This window comes from Schistocerca serialis, chromosome 7 (genome assembly GCF_023864345.2).
Source record: "Schistocerca serialis cubense isolate TAMUIC-IGC-003099 chromosome 7, iqSchSeri2.2, whole genome shotgun sequence".
Classification (NCBI taxonomy): Eukaryota; Metazoa; Arthropoda; class Insecta; order Orthoptera; family Acrididae; genus Schistocerca; species Schistocerca serialis.
This window is the reverse complement of record NC_064644.1, coordinates 605,245,025-605,268,519: the sequence shown is the minus strand read 5'-3', so window position 1 is coordinate 605,268,519 and position 23,495 is coordinate 605,245,025. Positions and strand designations below refer to the sequence as shown.

General features: G+C 39.2%; 1 protein-coding gene across 1 annotated transcript in view; it reads right to left on the bottom strand.

The window, feature by feature from the left end:
- LOC126412131 (fibrillin-2-like) overlaps positions 1–23,495 on the bottom strand; it is a 675,186-nt gene that overhangs the window by 146,178 nt on the left and 505,513 nt on the right. The window contains exons 35-37 of the mRNA XM_050081574.1: positions 11,975–12,133; positions 2,572–2,769; positions 2,362–2,490 (exon numbers count right to left, since the gene is read on the bottom strand). Of these exons, the coding sequence (XP_049937531.1) occupies positions 2,362–2,490; positions 2,572–2,769; positions 11,975–12,133 (486 nt within the window). The remainder of the gene's footprint in view (positions 1–2,361; positions 2,491–2,571; positions 2,770–11,974; positions 12,134–23,495) is intronic.

Genomic DNA, 23,495 nt, shown 5'->3' with positions numbered 1-23,495 from the left:
TATGCACACTTTATAGCCATTAGTTAGCACATGTTACATTTCACTAATCAGTCAACTCAGTTACTGTTCTTTTTTGGCAACTTATGCTATGCCATTAGCAAACTGTGTCATTCTTATTTCCTGTCCACAACAAACCATTCCCAAATTGTTAACTTGGTCAAACACTTAACACCTGCAATCATTTGTATGGTGCATAATTTTAGTTTGTAAATTGTATTTCCTATTCATTTGCACAATGATGCAGCCCACGTGCATCAACGGTACTATCTGTATCTATGAATACGCTAGACTCTCGCTAATCCAGCCCTCAGTGGTCCGGCCTCTCAGTAATCTGGCGCACATCCAAAAACAAGTGCACAATGAAGTATCGTATGCAACAGTGCTTAGTTAAACAAAGCTTTATATACTGTATTTGAAATTGTAGCTTTCTTTACAGTTCGGAATCACGTCTTCTAAAAGAAAACACGTTACGCTAGACCTCAAGCAGAAACTCGAAATTTTAGACAAGTTAAATCCAGGTTCTTTGCAGAAAGCCATTGCTGCTACATTCAGTGTTGGATGAGCTACTATTTATGACACCAAAAAGATAGAAGATGTTATTCGACAGTACTCAAGACAAATGGATAGTGAGTTGGGAAAATGGAAGGTTACGAGATAGAGCAAGAATGAAGAACTGGACATAGCTGTTTATAGATGGTTCATACAACAACACAAGAAAGGAATTCCAGTCAGTGGCCCGATTATAAAGGAAAAAGCAGTTGCATTTAACAAACAACTTGGTGGTAGTAACTTGTTTGCAGTGAGCGAAGGTGGCTATCAAACTGGAAAAAACGACATGGCATTTGGCGGCTGACAGTCACCGGGGAAAGTCACTCAGCTAATGATAAGGATGCTGATGAGTTTGTAAGCAAGATATGGAAGACAATGGAAGAAGAAAATTTAACTGCTGACACCTTGTATAATGCTGATAAAACAGGACTCTTTTACAAGATGCTTCCTTCAAAAACATTAGCTGCCAAGAATGAGAAGGAAGCTTGTGGTTACAAGCAACAGAAACAGTGTGTAACATTAAGGGCGTGTTGTAATGCAAATGGGAGTCATAAACTACCGCTTGTGGTGACTGGAAAATCCCAAGATCCGCATTGGTTTCAACACACTGACATAAATACTCTACCAGTGCAGTATCACCCTCAGAAGAAAGCGTGGATGGATAGACAAATATTCTCTCCGTGGTTCCATGGAACGTTTGTACCAGCAATAAGAAAAGAACTAAAGAAGAAAAAGCTTCCACTGAAAGATATCCTTATAATTGACAATGCTCCCAGTCATCCTTCAGATGTTTCTCTAAAGTCCGATAGTATACAAGCACTCTTTCTTCCACCAAATGTGACAGCCCTAATTAAGCCCATGGACCAGGGAATTTTGGAATGAATTAAACGTCATTATCGATATTCACTTCTCGTCTCCTTACTGAATGGAAGTGAAAACGACTCTATTGAGACTATGCTGAAGGTGTGGAAAGCAATTAACATATGTGATGTTGTTTTCCAAGCAGCTGAAGCATGGGATAAAGTGGAGGGCGCTACCATAATGAAGAGCTGGAGAAAATTGTGGCCATCCATTGATGCCAAGTTGGATCCAGCAGTGAGTGACAGCGATGAGCCAGTCAATTCGGAATTATCAATTACTTTGTACACTGACATGTGCCACAACCTTCCAGGAGGAGAAGAAATTGATGATGAAGGTGTTACTGAGTGATTGAATGAGGGAAATTGTGATATGGACCAAACTTTGACCGATGAATAAATAATCAAAAGCGTGCAAGAAAGTAATGATAAAAGTGATGAAAAAGAGGACACAGGAGGAGAGGGCATGAAGATTTCTCACACTGCTGGTGCTGAAGCTGCCGAGGTCTTCCTGGAGTACATTATGCAACAACCAGATACATGCAGTACCGATGTAATGCTTGTAAAGAGGTTGCAAGATAAAGCATGCCACCGTCACGTATCATCATTGCGGCAGTTAAAATTTAGGGACATGTTTCATAGTGAGTGATATGACTGTATAATTATGTACATTATACACTCAAGGACTAAGTTTCCTTTGAAAATTAATGTATTTTTGAATTTAATAAAGTATATGCTCTATGTTTTAAAATTGTAGCCTTCAGTTTAATAAAGTACGGTACACTATATCCCCTATGTTTTCAAAATAAATAAAAAACAAAATAAATGAATAAAATACATTTAAGGCAGTTCCGCTAATCCGGCACCATATGTGCCAGGAATGGCCGGATTAGCGAGGGTCTAGTGTATATAATACATATAAGATAAGGTAAAACCTTTGGAAATGAAGACAAACCTATACAATCATGTAGTCCTATTCCCAGCTTATAGCCCTCAGGACACTGGCACTCATATCTTCCAGGGGAATTAACACACTGTGCATTACCACGGCATGGGCTTGGAACATGTAGGCATTCATTTTCATCTGGAAAAAACAAAAGAAAGTGTGAAATTCTTTAGTTTACACAAACATATGTCACAGCAAATTTTTATGACAACCATTTACCTATACACTGATGAGAGGCTATGTCGTATCTGTAGCCTTGATTGCAGCGGCATTCAAAACTGCCAGGCAGATTCATGCATGTTCCGTGATTACACATCAGAGGCATGAGATGACATTCATCTATATCTTCCATTTTGTTATTCAGTGGGTTTTCTATCTGCCCAGGCATTTTTGTCCCACAAAGCAACTTGTATTCATCTGTAGGGAAGAATAAAAGACAGCATGAAATAATGTGTCGTATGAAATGACACACAAAGTGCCATTATGGGAATGTTATGATAACATTCCCATTTATTACCAGATATACAGGAGATGCAAAATGAGTCAGTGAAAGGAACAGTGAAAATAAACTTAAAAAACAGCATACTGAAATACATGCTAATCTTCACGACCAAAAACCAGGAGATTAAGTTTGCAGCTCACTTTCAGTGTAATCCCAAGACAACTGATGTGAGTCCTTCCCTATGATGTCATAAAGATATATAACAACCATAAAAACACTATCCAGGAATGGTTTCCTGATAAGGTGACTCATATGATAAGTACAACTGAATGGCATGTTGTGTTTTAAAATAAAGAATATAAATAAGCATTCACCATTATCACCCTACCACTTTCATTTTTAACACCAAATTCCAATTTTTTTATTGTTATTCACATACTTAACATTTTATTTGTGCTTTTTTCTTTTCATGTGTTTTGGGACATTGTTTTCTCCACCCTGTGATATACAAATGTCACATGGGCAAAGAGTACAAAATGCAAACAGACCTTCCCTAGACTTGATACTCCATGAAAACTGTTCTGAATATTGCTTCAAGAAAACAGAGTTGGTTTTTGGTCACAATGAAAAACAAAACACCAAATAAAAATGGTATGAATATAAAGAATAAGATACACATTAAATAACCACTTACCCAAAAATAATGGCTTTCAAGGATATGAGTAACAAAATAACACATACAACCATCCACTCTTAAGGATTTATACCAATTTTAAAAATGTTGAAGAATAAGGAACTTTTTAGAATTTTTTTTTCTTGTGGGGATATACAGCCTTATATGTTTTAAGAAAGGCAACATGTTCCAAACAAGCTGTAATGTATTACAATAAATATATTACAGGCTGTTTGGACCTAGTTTTCTTTCTTTAAAAAAGCAACTTCACTTACGCACAATGACAACATACACAAACAATTTTAAATAGAGTACAACACAGAGCATTACAGGTATACATTCTTCAAAATGTGCAGGATAGAAGAAAAAATGGCAGGGATTCAAAACAAATGTGTTGAGTTTGAAGAAAATTAGCTAAAATTGGGAGAAAGAGTGGAATAAATGGGAGGTGGCAGAAAAAGTGGAAAAATCAGGAGTCTTACACCGAAATCAGAAGAAGTCTCATTATCCATGATGAATTTGTTCCTGAAATTTTTGCTTTTGAATCAAGTGTTCATCATTGTTCTTTTTATTATTTTTTTAAGGCATCAAGGTTTGCAGGCCAAACTTTTCTCTTCTTCAAAAAATTCTGGAAAATTCTTCATTAAAAAAAAAAACACACACCCACCCACACCTACAAAGAAAGACACACAGATATACACTAAAGTGCCAAAGAAACTGGTATAGGCATGTGTATTCAAATATAGATATATGTAAACAGGCAGAATACAGCACTGTGGTCGCCAATGCCTATATAAGGCAAGTGTCTTGTGCACAGTTGTTAGATTGATTGGTGCTGCTACAATGGCAGGTTATCAAGATTTAAGTGAGTTTGAACATGGTGTTATAGTCAATGCACGAGCGATGGGATACAGCATCTCCAAGGTAGCGATGAACTGGGGATTTTCCTTATGAACATTTCAGGAGTGTACTGTGAATGTCAGCAATGTAGTAAAATATCAAATCTCCGACATTTCTGCTGTTCGAAAAAGATCCTGCAAGAATGGGACCAACAATGACTGAAGAGAATCGTTCAACGTGACAGAAGTGCAACCCTTCCCCAAACTGCTGCAGATTTCAATGCTGGGCCATCAACATGTGTCAGCATGCCAACCATTCAATGGACCATCATCAATATGGGTTTTCGGAGCCGAAGGCCCACTCGTATAACCTTGATGACTGCACAACACAAAGTTTTACGCCTTGCCTGGGCCTGACAACACTGACATTCGACTGTTGATGACTGGAAACATGTTGCCTGGTCAGACAAGTCATGTTTCAGATTGTATTGAGTGGATGGATGTGTACAGGTATGGAGACAACTCATGAATCCATGGACCCTGCATCTCAGCAGGGGACCGTTCAAGCTGGTGGAGGGTCTGTGATAGTGTGGGGTGTATGCAGTTACAGTGATATGAGACCCCTGATACATCTAGATACGACTCTGACAGGTGACACATACTTAAGCATCCTGTCTGATCACCTGCATCCATTGATGTCCACTGTGCATTCCGACGGACTTGGGCAATTCCAGCAGGACAATGCGACACTCCACATGTCCAGAATTGCTACAGAGTGGGCTCCAGGAACACTCTTCTGAGTTTAAAGACTTTCACTGCCCATCAAACTCCCCAGACATGAACATTATTGAGCATATCTGGGATGCCTAGCAACATGCTGTTCAGATGAGCTCTCTGCCCCTCGTACTCTTACGGATTTATGGACAGCCCTGCAGGATTCAATGGTGTTAATTCCCACCAGCACTACTTCAGACATTAGTCGAGTCCATGCCACACTGTGTCGCGGCACTTCTATGTGCTCGCAGGGACCCTACACGATATTATGCAGATGTATCAGTTTCTTTTGCTCTTCAGTTTATATACAAGTTACATATAACATCAAAATATATTTTTAATTCTATTCGATCTTGGAGTTTTTGTATATTCACATGGTCTAAAAATTCTGGCACTGAATAGAAGCAGTGATCTAATAAGAATGCTGTTAGGGATTTATAAAACAGTGAAAATGTTGAAATAATTTTTATTTCATGTGGCAGACAATTAAACTTGTACATCCATATAGCACTATTTGTAGTGGAGGCTTTAAAGGCTGCTGCTGCTGTCCTTACTTACTGGACATGGAGTTTGTCTTTTTGACTGGTATCACATTCACGTAGCATTTTTATTTATCTCCTTTAAATTCTTTCTCATTTGTTTACATGTTACTATAACAAAAATGCAGGGAAATGGGAAGACCACAGACTTCTGAAAGACGGGCTGCAGGAATCTGTTTGTCTTGCATGGTGCATTGCTCTTATAGCTCTCTTTTGGGCAAGAAGATGACTGAGCTAGTAGTTGTTGTACTCCAGAATATAATCCCATACTGTAGAATGCTGTGTAACTTGGCACAGTATGAAATTTGAACAGGTGGAAGCTTGCTTTGTGTGCAAGTAAATGTAGGCTGCAAAATTTTTCTCTGTTATGTGCGTCTGCCATTTAAAATCATGTTGAAGCCACAGGCCTAAAAATTTTGTTTCCAGTGAGAGTGTAATGCCACCGCCACCGCCACCGCCACCGCCACCGCCACCGCCTCACTAAACAGTGAGGCACAATAAAATCTAATGTTGTGTTCATAGATTTTGCTACCATTTTCTTCATTTGGAGTTACTGCAACACTGTTCCAAAAGATGGTCATGTATGAACACTTACCATACTTCAGTCCCATTTCATCGGCAAGTCCTAAATTTTGCTTTGATCTTGTGTTTTGTGTGTTGCTGTAGATGTAAATGTGCTGTAAAGGAAATTAAAAGATTGTGTGTTTGCTCATATATTTCAATACTAGAACTTCTTTTCAATTTTTTTCTGCGATAATTACTATTAACTTGAGGTTTCATCTGTGTAGTCAGCAACACCAAAACGTTTATTTAAAGTAGAAAGTCCAATAAGCCTAAAAATGTGAAATTCCAACAACATATTTGTACACACGAGTTGTAACTTCCAAAAAATCACATATTTTAGCCAGTCCATGGGTAATGGCAGCTACCTACAAGATCAGTACCATATCGATTAAGGAGAAACAGTCATTTTTATTGCAAACACTTGTGACATAAAAGAAAATATCATAAAAAAGAATACAACAATGTTACAGAAGGAAAGTTGCTACTCACCATATAGTGGAGATGCTGAGTCACAATAGGCACAACAAAAAGATTCACACAATTACAGCTTTTGGCCATTAAGGCCTTTGTCAGCAATAGACACACATACACACACGCGCACACACACTCACAGAAAAGCAACTGGCACACACGTCTCCATTCTCAGATAACTAAAACCACACTGCCAAGCTATAATAGAGCGAATCTTTTTGTTGCGCCTATCGTGACTCAGCATCTCCGCTATATGGTGAATAGCAACTTTCCTTCTCTAATATTGTTACATTCCATCCTGGATTTTCCATTGTTTGTAAAAAAAGAATACTGTGTACACCCTCTTTGGAGTGGCAGCCTAATAAGTGGAAAGTTTTACACAATGTTTCATAGACTTCAACAGCATCCAATCAAATTGTTTTCAATATTTTCGAATGATAGTCAAAAGTTTTAATGAATTACTTCGCCTGTTAACCTTATTAACATACATTTCATTCAACTCGTTCAAACAGGCAAACTCAGTGTACAATTATTGAATTGGCATCAGTGTGTTCTAGAAGAGTTGAACTATGTTTCAATTTTAGTTTTATGTGCAGCAACAAATTATAAAGACAATATGCATTTTCTGACGATGTTACTGAACCTTCGACACGTGGGAAATTTTTTTAGTATTGAAGTTAGGTGAACACACAATGCGAACAGAATATTAACAATACATCACATTGTCATCTACTCCAAACCAGAACTGTTAGTTTTCTAACACGAGATGATTTTAGTTACATATGACACACCATGGTCCACTCACTAAGCGGTTGTCTGTGAGGTTTCGTTATGAGAAACAAGTCTCCAGTTTTGTAATTAAACTGTTATTAATTTTGCTGACGTTCTTTCACTCACCCTCAGGTGAAGTATATTGTCCAACACACTTTATTAATACAAAATTCCAAAAATAAATTGCATTCTTCGTTTTATTCACATAAGCCACTGTTCTGACAGTTGGCAGCCAAATGGGGAGCGGAGAATGTGCGGAAAGTGACAATTTTGTCACTCAAACTCTTGTGGCTATCAATTCCTAGCAACACAGTGACAGTTTTGTCAAGGGCTTGTTCGCAGATTGGAAGGTTGTCACGTCGTAACATGCGCGCATCTCTGTGTACACACACAGACCGGACAAGAGTGATAAAACAGTCATGGTGACAAAAATCACCCATTTGCACTAACCTGAAGGGGCTCTGGAAAGGTTCAAAATCATAAAATGTTCAATTTTAACTTTTTGGCATTTTAAAAATTGACAGACTTTCCCCTTTCAATTGATATATAATTTATTAAGTTCAGATGACTACAACTATTTTCAAAATGTTTTTTGAAATACGTTCTGCATGGGCATGACCCACTGTGGTGCTGTTGAACTGCTATCAAATGTTGTACTCATGAATTTACATGCTCATCATGTACATTTTAGTGATGTGAGGGAAAGTACCAGGTTGAGATTCATTGGGTGAGTCCTTAGAAAATGTAGTCCATCAACAAAGGAGGTGGCTTACAAAACACTCGTTCGACGTATACTTGAGTATTGCTCATCAGTGTGAGATCTGTAACAGGTTGGGTTGGCTGGGGAGATAGAAAAGATCCAAAGAAGAGCGGCGCGTTTCGTCACAGGGTTATTTGGTAAGCGTGATAGCGTAACGGAGATGTTTAGCAAACTCAAGTGGCAGACTCTGCAAGAGAGGTGCTCTGCATTGCGGTGTAGCTTGCTGTCCAGGTTTTGAGAGGGTGCATTTCTGGATGAGGTATCGAATATATTGCTTCCCCTTACTTATACCTCCCGAGAAGATCACGAATGTAAAATTAGAGATATTTGGGCGCGCATGGAGGCTTCCCGGCAGTCGTTCTTTCCGCAAACCATACGCGACTGGAACCGGAAAGGGAGGTAATGACAGTGGCACGTAAAGTGCCCTCCGCCACACACCGTTGGGAGGCTTGCGGAGTATAAATGTAGATGTAGATGTAGAAAGTAAGTGTTGTGGCTGACCTGTGATAGTTTGATATATATCACTTGCTCGATTGTCATGTGTTTCATGTTTATTTACTCTTTTGTGATCCGGAAAATATTCATAGTGGATTCTGTTCATTGAAGTCTCTGTTTTATAGAAGAATAATCACTGGTATCCCCCCAAGAACCACGGACCTTGCCGTTGGTGGGGAGGCTTGCATGCCTCAGTGATACAGATAGCCGTACCGTAGGTGCAACCATAATGGAGGGGTATCTGTTGAGAAGCCAGACAAACGTGTGGTTCCTGAAGAGGGGCAGCCGCCTTTTCAGTAGTTGCAGGGGCAACAGTCTGCATGATTGACTGATCTGGCCCTGTAACACTAACCAAAACGCCATTGCTGTGCAGGTACTGCAAACGGCTGAAAGCAAGGGGAAACTACAGCCGTAATTTTTCCTGAGGGCATGCAGCTTTACTGTATGGTTAAATGACGATGGCGTCCTCTTGGGTAAAATATTCCAGAGGTAAAATAGGGCAGGGACTACTCAGGAGGACGACGTTATCAGGAGGAAGAAAACTGGCATTCTACGGAACGGAGCGTCGAATGTCAGATCCATCAATCACGCAGGTAGTTAGAAAATTTAAAAATGGAAATGGATAGGTTAAAGTTAGATATAGTAGGAATTAGTGAAGTTCACTGGCAGGAGGAACAAGACTTTTGGTCAGGCAAATACAGGGTTATAAATACAAAATCAAATAGGGGTAATGCAGGAGTCGGTTTAATAATGAATAAAAAAAATAGGAGCGCGGGTAAGCTATTACAAACAGCATAGTGAACGCATTATTGTGGCCAAGGTAGACACGAAACCCACGCCTACTACAGTAGTACAAGTTTATATGCCAACTAGCTCTGCAGATGATGAAGAAATTGATGAAATGTATGATGAAATAAAAGAAATTATTCAGATAGTGAAGGTAGACGAAAATTTAATAGTCATTGGTGACTGGAATTCGGTAGTAGGAAAAGGGAGAGAAGGAAACGTAATAGGTGAATATGGATTGGGGTTAAGAAATGAAAGAGGAAGCCGCCTGATAGAATTTTGCACAGAGCACAACTTAATCATAGCTAATACTTGGTTCAAGAATCATAAAAGAAGGTTGTATGCTTGGAAGAAGCCTGGAGATACTGACAGATTTCAGATAGATTATGTAATGGTAAGACAGAGATTTAGGAACCAGGTTTAAATTGTAAGACATTTCCAGGGGCAGATGTGGACTCTGACCACACTCTATTGGTTATGAACTGCAGATTAAAACTGAAGAAACTGCAAAAAGGTGGGAATTTAAGGAGATGGGACCTGGATAAACTGAAAGAACCAGAGGTTGTACAGAGTTTCAGGTAGAGCATAAGGGAACAATTGACAGGAATGGGGGAAAGAAATACAGTAGAAGAAGAATGGGTGGCTTTGAGAGATGAAGTAGTGAAGGCAGCAGAGGATCTAATAGGTAAAAAGACGAGGGCTAGTTGAAATCCTTGGGTAACAGAAGAAATACTCAATTTAATTGATGAAAGGAGAAAATATAAAAATGCAGTAAATGAAGCAGGCAAAAAGAAATACGAACGTCTCAAAAATGAGATTGACAGGAAGTGCAAAATGGCTAAGCAGGGATGGCTAGAGGACTAGAAATCCTCTGAAGCCTTTTAAGAAAAGGAGAACTGTTGGAAAGCCAAAGGCAGGTGTTATTAGAGTAAACAATAAAGATGATAACCAAGTGTGTGAACCTAACCTTGCTGGTACACCAGATCATTACAATGAAAGTCAGAAAGAAAGAACATTTGCAGAGGAAGCTGGCCTCAATTAGTGAAAAGCAGGAATGTTTTATGGTCGAATTGGACGTGAGTGAAATGTTTGATATGTCAGTTCTCAGTGGAATTTTTGCTAACTAAGTAAGATGTACTTAGTGTAGTGATGATGGTTTGGAACTCACTATAAAAAATCATGTAGTACAGTATGACACAAACAGAAACATTGGGGTATACACAGCCCAATTTTACATTCATTGGACTTGTATGCTCTCATTCAGTTCGTGATGTACCTGCTGAAAATCCTTTAGAACAACACAATCTGTGAAAATAATATGACAAACATATGCAGCAACTCATCTTTAAAAAGACTACAACTACTGCTATTCTCAGAAGACGTGTAATCTGAATCATTGTCAAATGGTTCATGTCCATCACTTGTATACTCATCATGAACTTTGTACATCATTTGCTCCAAACTTTTCTCCTCCTCACTGCACATTTGAAAAAAGTCAATCCAAAACACACAAAACGCTCGAAACAGAGACAACTTGAATGTCACCTAATACTCATGAAACAATAAATAATAAGAAGGTTTCACAACTGAAGAATTTTTATGCTGATACTGCTAAAGCCATCCAGCAATCACAGTAGAACCTACGAAGTATGCAGACCTCTCAGAAGTTGGCAGGAGCTTTAAGTATACGTTCAACAACGCAAAAAATCATAATAACTGACTTAACTTAATATAATGTTTTTATATTATAACTTTGTTTGAATTTCCCGGCTTTTCCCCAGTTGTTCAAGGTTATGTAAGATTCATGGTTTTCAAGGATTCAAGGATTGCTAACCACCCTGAAAGGCGAATTGTCTACAGCGGTATGTTTAATGATCTGAGGAAAAGAATAATAAAATGTTTTGTGGGGGGTGTCCTCCTGTATGGCGCTGAAACATAAACATCGAGGAGGACAGATAGGGCAAGACTGGAGGCTATTGACATGTGGACATGGCGAAGGATGGAAAGAGTGAAGAATGATGAGGTACTGAGAAGAGTGGGAGATCAAAGGCAATTATTGAATGTGATAAAAAGAAGGAAACAAAATAGGATTGAACATTTATTAAGAAAGGAGTGGCATATAAAAACAACATTAGACAGGTATGTGGAAAGGAAGAGGAGGTAAGGGGCAAAAACATTTCAGAATCTAGATGATGTGATGGACAGCAAAACACACACACACACACACACACACACACACACACACACACACACACACCACTGAGAAGGAAGCAATGGATTGCAGGAAATGGAGACAGAAAAGACCTGCTAATATAGCAGGAAACTGATGGTGATGGTGTATGTACAGTACAGTGGCTTAAAGCAACAGTTTAATTCATACTGCCGTACTACAAAAATGTATCAAAAGTGCATGCTATTCTGAATTACATATTAGTGACATGTTTAGGTAGAATAAGATGCCTCAAAAATGGCCAAGAATGATATAATAAATCATATTTGTTGACTCACCTGTTCCCTGTTTGGGGCATGGTTGCCCTGGCTCACCCCAGGCGGCTCCCATTGAACAACAGCACACTTTCCGTGTTTGGTTGTGCGACATAGGTGATGAGCAGCGCCAGCCTTCACATTCGAGGTAGCACTGAGCCTTTCTCATATCTACACATTGTTCTGTAATCATAAATGAAACAGTTAAGTTTAACAATATAAATCAGGATGGACTGCTACTCACCACACAGAGGAAGTGTTGAGGCACATTTAAAAGTAGGCTGTTGAGAAACATCAGCTATCAGGAAATTCCTTCATCTGTTGAAAGACACACACACACACACACACACACACACACACACACACACACACAGCCACTGTTGGCTCCAGGTGCTGTGGCTCAAAATATAAATAAAATGAAATAAAAAGATGGTAATTGTGAGGAGTGCAGGTTGGTAGGTAGAGAGAGAGGTCAGCATGGTGTGTGTGTGTGTGTGTGTGTGTGTGTGTGTGTGTGTGTGTGTGTGAATAGGGCAAGAAGTGCTGTGATGTGTGATGCAGGCAGAAACAGGGAAATGTGAAAATATGTGTGGATGAAAGGTGGCGACAGGATCATTTTAAAGTTCTAAGAATAACTATATCAGCAGAGAGAACATGGGGCAGAGGTTGCGCACTTTGTGAACATACTGGTGTGTATTGTATGCAAGCCCAACTGTCACCACAAGAGAGTACAGAAATTGGTGTGTCACAAGGTGTTTGGTAAGCACATGGACATTGTGTGCGGTTTGGGAGGGCACAAGGAAACGGAAGGTAGAGGAAGGAATGGACAGACACTGTGTAATTGAATGGTACAGAAAATAGTAACAACTGGAAACAGCATTGGATTTCATGACAGAAGATAAGACACTATGCTAATTCAAACAGTGGGACAATCCACAATGCAGTAGCAATATCAATTAGAATAGACTGCTACTCACCACACAGAGGAGGCACTGGGTAACAGGCAGACATATTTAAAGTAGACTGATGGAAGATACCAACTTTCAGACAAAGTACTTCATCATATGAGAGACAAACGCACAGATACTAACTGTTAGTAAATATATATATATATATAATAGAGGGAAACATTCCACGCGGGAAAAATATATTTAAAAACAAAGATGATGTGACTTACCATACGAAAGTGCTGGCAGGTTGATAGAAACACAAACAGACACATACATACACACAAAATTCAAGCTTTCGCAGCAAACTGTTGCCTCATCAGGAAAGAGGGAAGGAGAGGGAAAGACGAAAGGAAGTGTGTTTTAAGGGAGAGGGTAAGGAGTCATTCCAATCCCGGGGGCGGAAAGACTTACCTTAGGGGGAAAAAAGGATGGGTATACACTCGCACACACACACACATATCCATCCACACATATACAGACACAAGCAGACATATTTAAATATGGGGATGCATGATTCTAAAATTCAAATAAGTTACGAAGAGGAATGGTTGTTAAGGCATTCCTTTACTGTATCTTATAATTTCTGAATTTCCTTATTTTCTTTCCTTATGTCTGCAAGAGACTTGTTGAAGAGTTTTGCACAATTATTTAAATCTCTGCCATATACTTAATGTCATATTGAACAGTCAATGTGCAAATTGTTTTCCATCCGTTTTCTGTCATTTTATATTTCATAATAACTAGTCCAAAACAGAATTTACTATTGGCTATAAATATCATTAAAGTGTAATTGTACTTCTGGTTGAAAACGCATCAGAATGATCCACTCTTATCTATCATGAAATTTCATAAGCACTCACTTTCATTTGGTGTATCAGCTATATACAATACTTTAATCATGACAGATCACCATTAACCTAGAACATGAATTATGACTACCTTTTTAACTACAATTAAAATAATTAGTTTATTAACTGACTGTTCCATAGTTCTCGGTAGAATATGTCATGTATTATGAATGAAACACACGCAACACTGGTGTAACATTCTACAACATTTATCATTGTAGAATTTATTATTATAAATATTGCAGAATATTACACCAGTGCTATGTGTGTTTATTTATAATTGTAGAATTTATTATTATAAATACTGTAGAACGTTACACCAGTGTTGTGTGTGTTTCATTAATAATAACACATTTACTTTCCTATATGTATAGTAAGTTATCAACATTTTTATCAGACTAAGATCTCACGAGATCTGAGAGTGCACTGGAGCAATTCTCTTTGTGTATCATTTTATAAGAGATAACTGTGTCACCTACCAGTACTCTTAGATTATTAGCAATATAATCTTTGGAGCTATTAACATACATTAGCAATAGTACTCCTAAACTACATATAGTAGTTCACATATGGTCAGGAACAGTTTGCACTCAGGAGCAAACTCGTGGTAAGTTGGATTCATGAGAGTGGATAAGCAATTTGTGTGAATATAAAAATCTTCAAATATGTTGTGGAACTTTATGTCTGAATTTACAATGAGACCTCAAAATTAAACCTAGTATTGTTATTCTCTCTGCATATTAAGGTACCATTAGTTTTATTACGAACACAGTCATCATGTCGCATAATGTCTCTAACAGTCTGCAATATATACATGAAAGATTTGCTGAAGGGATCCCATTATCAAGGACCACAATGACCTCAAATGCCTGTTTAAATCATCAAATGCATCCCAGTTTCTAAACTGAACCCTTCTTTCACAAACTCTTGCTGTCCCTATATATTTATCACAGGACACAAATCCAACAATCCCCCTCATCTGATTGTGGCTGGTTCTTGTGTCCTTACTGGAAAGGACTTCACTCTATCCTGCCAGTACTTTCAGTTCATTGTCCACAAACCATTTTCCTTTTTTTTTTTTTAACAATACCAACTACTTTCTTGTCCAATAACCACCAGGCTCCATGATTATAACAGCCACCTCCTCATACAGCTAACATCTTCCATACACAAAATCTCCTTGTATCTGAACACTACTTTTCCTATCTATATCTTCATCTACAACAACTTTTACCTTGAAGGCAAATATTTCAACAAATTTGTGCCACTGACATGGGCATTTTCTTAGTACTTTAACATCCTCACCAACTGACACTTCACCTAGAGGAATCATTCCCACTAATCCAAAAACGTGATACCCTCATCTATTTTATATTTAATGATGACACTATTAAATCCAAGCCCATGACCATAGTATCCTGCCCTCATTCATTCAGAACATCAATGCTTTCTCTCCAACTGATTATGTTTGGCTCTCCTCTGGTCAGCAACTTCCCTCACAATTATATTGTTGGAAAGAAGCTGATTAGCACATCAATGCTTTCTCTCCAACTGATTATGTTTGGCTCACCTCTGGTCAGCAACTTCCCTCACAATTATATTGTTGCAGAAGAAGCTGATTAGCACGATCACCATGGTGTAGTGGTTATGATACTAGACTTTTGCATGGAGGGTCGTGAGTTCAAAACTCACGTGAACTGTAAAACTTGAATTTCTATATTCGGTTCAAGTACATTCTGCCAACTTCAGAACATGATGACCAAATTGTAGAAGAAATGTATAATGACATAGAGTGAATAATGGACGAAAATAAAAAATACTGCAAAATAGTAATGGGAGACTGGAATGCCATTGTGGGAAAAGGGAAAGAGGGAAACGTAGTAGGCAGTCATGGTCTTGGAAAGAGAAATGATAGAGGTGAATGGCTAATTGACTTCTGCAGGGAAAGGCAGCTGATAGCGGCAAACACATGGTTCAAGAACCACAAGAGGAGGCTCTACACTTGGAAATCACCAGGGGATAAATACAGAAACAAAATTGATTTTATACTGGTAAAAGAAAGATACAGGAATGGAATCAAGAAGGTGCACACATTATCAGGTGCAGATATTATAGTGACCACAACTTACTTATGGCAGAAATAGAAATAAGAATGAAAAAACTGAAGGTGACCATGGTGAAGAAGTGTGATCTAGAGAAGATAAGATCCAACAAAGAACAAATTACAGAAATGCTGTCTCGGGAGTTTCTAAACACATTACAAGACAAAGAACCACCTGATAATGCCAACTAGTAGCGGAATATGCTGAAAGAAGGAATCATTAAAGCAGGGCAGCAAGATTTAGGATATGTAAAAGGGAAAAGGTCAAAAAACCCAAGGGTTGCACAAGAAATGATTTCCAAGATGGAGGAGAGAAGAAAATTGAAAAACAAGAGCACTGAAGATGCAAGAAAGATATACTGAAGCTTAAATAATGAACTGCGAAGAGAAACAGAGCAGGCTAGGAAAAAATGGCTAAATGAGGAATGTGATGAAATTGAAGAACTGGACAGGAAAGGAAGATACGACCTACTATACAACAGAGTAAAGACTATGACATGGGAACAAAACAGAGCAGGAAGTTCTACTATGGAAATTTTGAGTAAAGATGAAGGGGTAGTGTACAAAGATCGTGACGATGTCCTCCATAGATGGTAAGAATATCTAAAAGAGCTATATGACACAAATAGCAAACCAGAAACTCTGGAACTTGAATCACACAACAGTGTAAGTGATGACGAGAAAGGACCAACCGTCATAATGGAAGAAGTAAAGTCTGCCATAGCTGCAATGAAAAATGGCAAAGCGGTAGGTACAGATACGATACCAGGAGAAATATTAAAATGCTTGAACCAAGATGGAATAAGAGAAATATTGAGATTATGTAATAAACTATATGACAGTGGTGAATGGCCTAAGGACTTTCTAACAACAGTAATGATTCCATTACTGAAAAAACAAGGAACCAGGAAATGCAGCGAGCACAGGACAATCAGCCTCATTTCACATGCAGCCAAAGTAATGTTAAGAATAATTAATAAAAGACTTGAAAAAGTAATGGAGGAGAATCTTGGCGAGGAGCAGTTTGGCTTTAGATGGAATATGGGCACAAGAGATGCAATAGGGCTCCTACGAATCTTGGGAGAAAGGTTTATTGAAAAAGGAAGAGACCTATATATGTGCTTCATCGTTCTAGAAAAGGCATTTGACAATGTGGTTTGGGACAAGCTTGCGACTATAATGAAGGAAAAGAGAGTGAACTGGAAAACCAGAAGACTTGTAAACTCATTATATCTTAATCAGAAAGTTTCAATTAAAGTGAGAGGAGAAAGTAGAAACTGGATCGGACTAGGAAAATGAGTAAGACAAGGATGCTGTCTATCACCAACTCTTTTCAGCCTCTACTTGGAAAATATGATTGACCAATGCTCATCAGATGACAAAGGCGTAGGAATTGGAGAAATAAGAGTAGGATGTTTGAGGTTTGCTGATGACATGGTCCTCCTAGCCACAGGGGAAAAAGAATTACAGGATTTGGTGGACACCATTGAAACTAACGGAAAAAAATATGGAATGAAAATTAACACATATAAAACAAAAGTATTGGCACTGGGAGGAAATAAGGAAATAAAAATAATGCTGAATGGAGAAATACTAGAACAGGTGCAAAATTTTAAGTATCTTGGAAGCAGGATAGACACCGACTGGAAGTGCACCACAGAAATTAAAACAAGGATAGCAATGGCAAAAGAGGCGTTTTATAAGAAAAGGAGAATTTTCTGCAGCGGTCTGGACAGAGAACTCAGGAAGAGACTCATACAATGTCTTGTGTGGAGTGTTCTTCTATATGGCGCAGAAACACGGACTATGAGGAAGAAAGACAGAGAAAGGCTGCAGGCTTTTGAGATCTGGACATGGTGGAGGATGGAAAGAATAAGTTGGATGGACAGAGTAAAAAATGAAGAGGTATTGAGAAGAATGGGAGAGAAAGGACAGTTACTAGATGTAATAAAGAGAAGAAAAAGAAATTGGATTGGGCATATATTAAGAAAGAATGACGGACTGATAAAAAGAGTTTTAGAAGGTTATGTGGAAGGGAAAAAGAAGCGAGGAAGGAAGAGATTCCAGATACTGGATGACATGATGGACGGTACAATATACAGCAGTCTTAAGAAGGAAGCAATGGATCGCAGAAAATGGAGAGGCAAAGGACCTGCTAATATAGCAGATAACTGATGATGATGACATTGTAGAAGTATCCAAAAATGTCAAGAATCATTGCACTGGAATGTTCTGTAACTGTATTTATACCGTATGTGTTCCAGCAGAAGGCAGTTCGCTCCACGCTCTTGTATGTGAATGTGGTGAATGAACCTTCGATAAGTGAAGTTAGTGTTCATCATTCATCTAATTACACCTTCTTCTACATGACATTATTCTGGTGGAGGCGCTTGGGTATTGGACCTTGTGGTAGAGCACATTATCGATGACACAGTGGTTCCCATCAGGCCACGACAGAGCCACCGTTTACATGGCGAGAAACCAGAGTTCAAGCCATATTCAACAGATCGCAATCTATAGGTGACAGAACAAGAACAGGACGTTATCATGACAGCAACTGCGTGTCACCACATGAGACATCCTTCCAGGTTCTCTGGTGATGATGGCCAAGATCCAAACAAGTGGCTGAAGGTATATGAGTGTATAGCCAAATTTAACAAATGGGATGACACCGTGTGTTTGACTAACGTATTTTTCTACTTGGGGGGCACTGCCAAGCAATGGTATGAGAACAATGAGGAGAAGTTTACAAGCTGTGAAGTATTCCAGGAAGAACTGCACAAATATTTCGACGACACATAGCGACAGACATGCAAGGCTGAAGATAAATTAAAGTGCAGGGCACAGCGCCCAGGAGAAACTACAGCATCCTACATTCAAGATGTCATGGAGCTGTGTAAAATAGTGGATCCTAGAATGAAGGAGGAAGATAAGGTTGCACATCTCATGAAGGGTGTTGCTGAGGACATGTATCAAGCCCTAGTCCTGAAGGAGGTTTTGATAGCAGACGACTTCATAAAATGGTGCCAGTGTATCAAGACAATGCATAAAAAAAGAATTACACGCAAGAAGTTTGAATGGCTTCCAAATGTCGTATCAATGTCTATGATGGAGGAAGGAAATGATTTCACAAGTATTCTTCGTCACATAGTGAGAGAGGAAGTTGAGAAGGCACTGGATTGCACAATGAGCAAAAACCAAGATGTATCCAGAGGTCATAAGGGAGGAAGCAGAACAGACACTGAACCAAATCTCTCGTCCTTCATTTCCCTTTAAAACGGTGAAAATTTTGAGACCCAGGCAAAGTTATGTTCCAGAATGCCACATGAGGAACCTGTTTGGGGACAAAGGAATACTGGCGTCTGGAGGACCCAAGATAACCAACCAGTATGTTTCAACTGCAGACGACTGGGACATGTGGTGCACTATTGTCACGAAAGGTGGCAGATATTTGATGATGCCCATGCCAGAAGACAGGCAGACCAATCTTAGGCGACACCAATTACGGGATGCACAAGAAAATGTGGGTGCAGGATGACGTAGGTCACGATCGCCGCAAGCTACCGTATTTACTCGAATCTAAGCCACACTTTTTTCCGGTTTTTGTAATCCAAAAAACCGCCTGCGGCTTAGAATCGAGTGCAAAGTAAGCGGAAGTTCTGAAAAATGTTGGTAGGTGCCGCCACAACTAAGTTCTGCCGTCGAATATATGTAGCGCTACACAGGCATGCTTTGCATGCACAAAGATAAATACTGGTGCCAAAACCTCTGCGTCAGTAAATAAATTTAAAAAAAAGGTGGAAGATGAGCTTTTTTCTCCGCCCTGTGTTTCGAACACTGCATTTTCATACATTACCCAACGAAGTAAATACAAATTCCGTTTTGTTCATCTTTGAATGTAGCAGCATTTCAATGTACTACGAAAATCCGACTGGCAAGAATGTTTGGCATGTTTGTCAATATGGCCAACTCTACGTCCTGAATTTTTTCCTAGCTGTGAGCAGAGACGGTTGCTAATAAGAACTTTTATGTATTGTGAATCACATGCAGTATTTTCTTCACCATAAGAATAATACGAATATAAACATTTTGCCATGTATTGTTTCATGTTTGCCCATTTAAATCCTGTCTGCCTAATAAACTACAAACTAGAGTGAGACAACAGCAAACGCGGAAGAATATACATATCATGTCATGTTTATGTTGTTGTTGTTGTGGTCTTCAGTCCTGAGACTGGTTTGATGCAGCTCTCCATGCCACTCTATCCTGTGCAAGCTTTTTCATCTCCCAGTACCTACTGCAACCTACATCCTTCTGAATCTGCTTAGTGTATTCATCTCTTGGTCTCCCTCTACGATTTTTACCCTCCACGCTGCCCTCCAATACTAAATTGGTGATCCCTTGATGCCTCAGAACATGTCCTACCAACCGATCCCTTCTTCTGGTCAAGTTGTGCCACAAACTTCTCTTCTCCCCAATCCTATTCAATACTTCCTCATTAGTTATGTGATCTACACATCTAATCTTCAGCATTCTTCTGTAGCACCACATTTCAAAAGCTTCTATTCTCTTCTTGTCCAAACAATTTATCGTCCATGTTTCACTTCCATACATGGCTACACTCCATACGAATACTTTCAGAAATGACTTCCTGACACTTAAATCAATACTGGATGTTAACAAATTTCTCTGCTTCAGAAACGCTTTCCTTGCCATTGCCAGCCTACATTTTATATCCTCTCTACTTCGACCATCATCAGTTATTTTGCTCCCCAAATAGCAAAACTCCTTTACTACTTTAAGTGCCTCATTTCCTAATCTAATTCCCTCAGCATCACCCGACTTAATTAGACTACATTCCATTATCCTTGTTTTGCTTTTGTTGATGTTCATCTTATATCCTCCTTTCAAGACACTGTCCATTCCATTCAACTGCTCTTCCAAGTCCTTTGCTGTCTCTGACAGAATTACAATGTCATCGGCGAACCTCTAAGTTTTTATTTCTTCTCCATGAATTTTAATACCTACCCCGTATTTTTCTTTTGTTTCCTTTACTGCTTGCTCAATATACAGATTGAACAACATTGGGGAGAGGCTACAACCCTGTCTTACTCCCTTCTCAACCACTGCTTCCCTTTCATACCCCTCGACTCTTATAACTGCCATCTGGTTTCTGTACAAATTGTAAATAGCCTTTCGCTCCCTGTATTTTACGCCTGCCACCTTCAGAATTTGAAAGAGAGTATTCCAGTCAACATTGTCAAAAGCTTTCTCTAAGTCTACAAATGCTAGAAACGTAGGTTTGCCTTTCCTTAATCTTTCTTCTAAGATAAGTCGTAAGGTCAGTATTGCCTCACGTGTTCCAGTGTTTCTACGGAATCCAAACTGATCTTCCCCGAGGTTGGCTTCTACTAGTTTTTCCATTCGTCTGTAAAGAATTCGCGTCAGTATTTTGCAGCTGTGACTTATTAAGCTGATAGTTCGGTAATTTTCACATCTGTCAACACCTGCTTTCTTTGGGATTGGAATTATTATATTCTTCTTGAAGTCTGAGGGTATTTCGCCTGTTTCATACATCTTGCTCACCAGATGGTAGAGTTTTGTCAGGACTGGCTCTTCCACGGCCATCAATAGTTCCAATGGAATATTGTCTACTCCGGGGGCCTTGTTTCGACTCAGGTCTTTCAGTGCTCTGTCAAACTCTTCACGCAGTATCGTATCTCCCATTTCATCTTCATCTACAATTCATATTATTCTTATGCCTAATAGTGGTACAGTCAGAAATGAAGCACGGCAATTGACTAGATTTTTAAAACTAAGATGACTCTCATTTCTGTGCAGAATGTAATGTACTAAAGAGCCATCTGCAAAGATTTTCAAACGGAGAAAACTTTTTGCTAAACTCTCGTTCAGAAGATCTTCTATCATACGCAGTCTATTATTTGGTTCTTGTTGATCATTATTGAAGAAAGCAGCAGTGTAAGTAACAACAAATAGCAGTCTCTTGCCATTGTTTCGCTAGTGAGATGATTCCTCTCTTTCGTTTTTTAATTGTAAGTAGCGGTAGCGTGCACAAAAGCAAGCCATGCCGCGAGCGGCGACAGGTTGTAAACACACATTATCAGAATGCGAGAAACAATCTGTGACACAGTACAGTAATGCATTTTCAGCTTAGAGTGACGTAAAGACGTATAACAAGGAGAACGGCACTTATCAGATTTGTTCTTAAAAAAAAAAAAAAAAAAAAAAGAAAGAAAGAAAGAAAGAAAGAAAGAAAGAAAGAAAGAAGAGAGAGAGAGCAATCAATTCAAACCAGACGAAGCATGTGAAAAAGGAAGGGTACCCGTATAAATACGGACGGAGCGCCTGACGCATAGCACTGGCTACCTGGTAAAGCTTAACTGCTAAGCTTACGACTCGAACAAAACTACTGTAGCTGTGTTGTCATTCATTCAACCTCAATTGTGTCTCAAATTACAATGGACCAACTTTGTTTCGATTTGGAGGTGTGGCCTAAGACTTTTCTCTCACCTTGAATTTCGAGTCTCAAATTTCAGGTGCGGCTTAGATTCGGGAAAATTTTTTTTCCTTGATTTCGAGTTTCATTTTTCAGGTGCAGCTTAGATTTGAGTGCGGCTTAAATTCGAGTAAATACAGTAGCCCCTGGAGAAGATGCTCCCCAACATGCTGATCAAGGTATCCATCACAATTTAGAAGCTCCAGCCGATCTCCTAGCCACCGCAACCTGGAAAACTAAAGTGTGCGACCTTCCTTGGAGGTGAGGCCGCCGGAGAGAAAAATCTTCCGCCGTCGATCACTACAAAAATGATAGGAAACTATGTCGATATACTCATGGATGGCCGCCAAGCTCTTGTGGACTCTGGAGCGTCATATTCACTCATTTCGGAGAAGTACCGTTGCCAGCTGCAGAAAACCACATTAGTCAACAACAAAACATCTCTGCTGAAGGTGGCTAATGGGAAATATGTAAAACCTACAGGAAGATGTACCATTCGTGTGGGTATAAGTGGCCATACACAGCCCTTAGAATTCATCATCTTACAAGAGTGTAGTCATGATGTCATTCTCGGATGGGACTTTTTGAAAGCTTCTCAGGCAATTATAGATTGTGGTTGTTCGAAGATTATGCTAGACGAGATGAGAGACTGTGGACAGGAAGATGCGCATCTGATTGTGTGGAGACTATGTGTGGTGGATGACATGATCATTCCTACAGTCAGCACTAGAAAGGTAGCTGTCATGTGTCATGCCATGCATCAACCCATGGATCTTGTAGTGGAATGTAAGAGAATCATACCACTGAAGAATAACTCGGGCATCCCAGCCTCTGTTGTCTCGTTTAAGAATGAATTCAGTGAATTGTAGATAGTTAACTGTCGCCAAGAACCGTAGATCCTTCTAAGACGCATATGTGTAGCAAACACTGAGCCGTTAATTGCTGAACAGCTGAGCCATGCCAAGTCTGTGGGCGAAATTGGCACTATCGCTAAGAGACAAGATCTTCTAGCTCGACTATCACCAGATCTCACTAAGGAGCAACAGAAGACGCTACTTGACATTCTTCAAGAGTTCTCTGAATGCTTCACTCCAACAAATCAATGGTGAAGCACCGAATTAGCACTGGA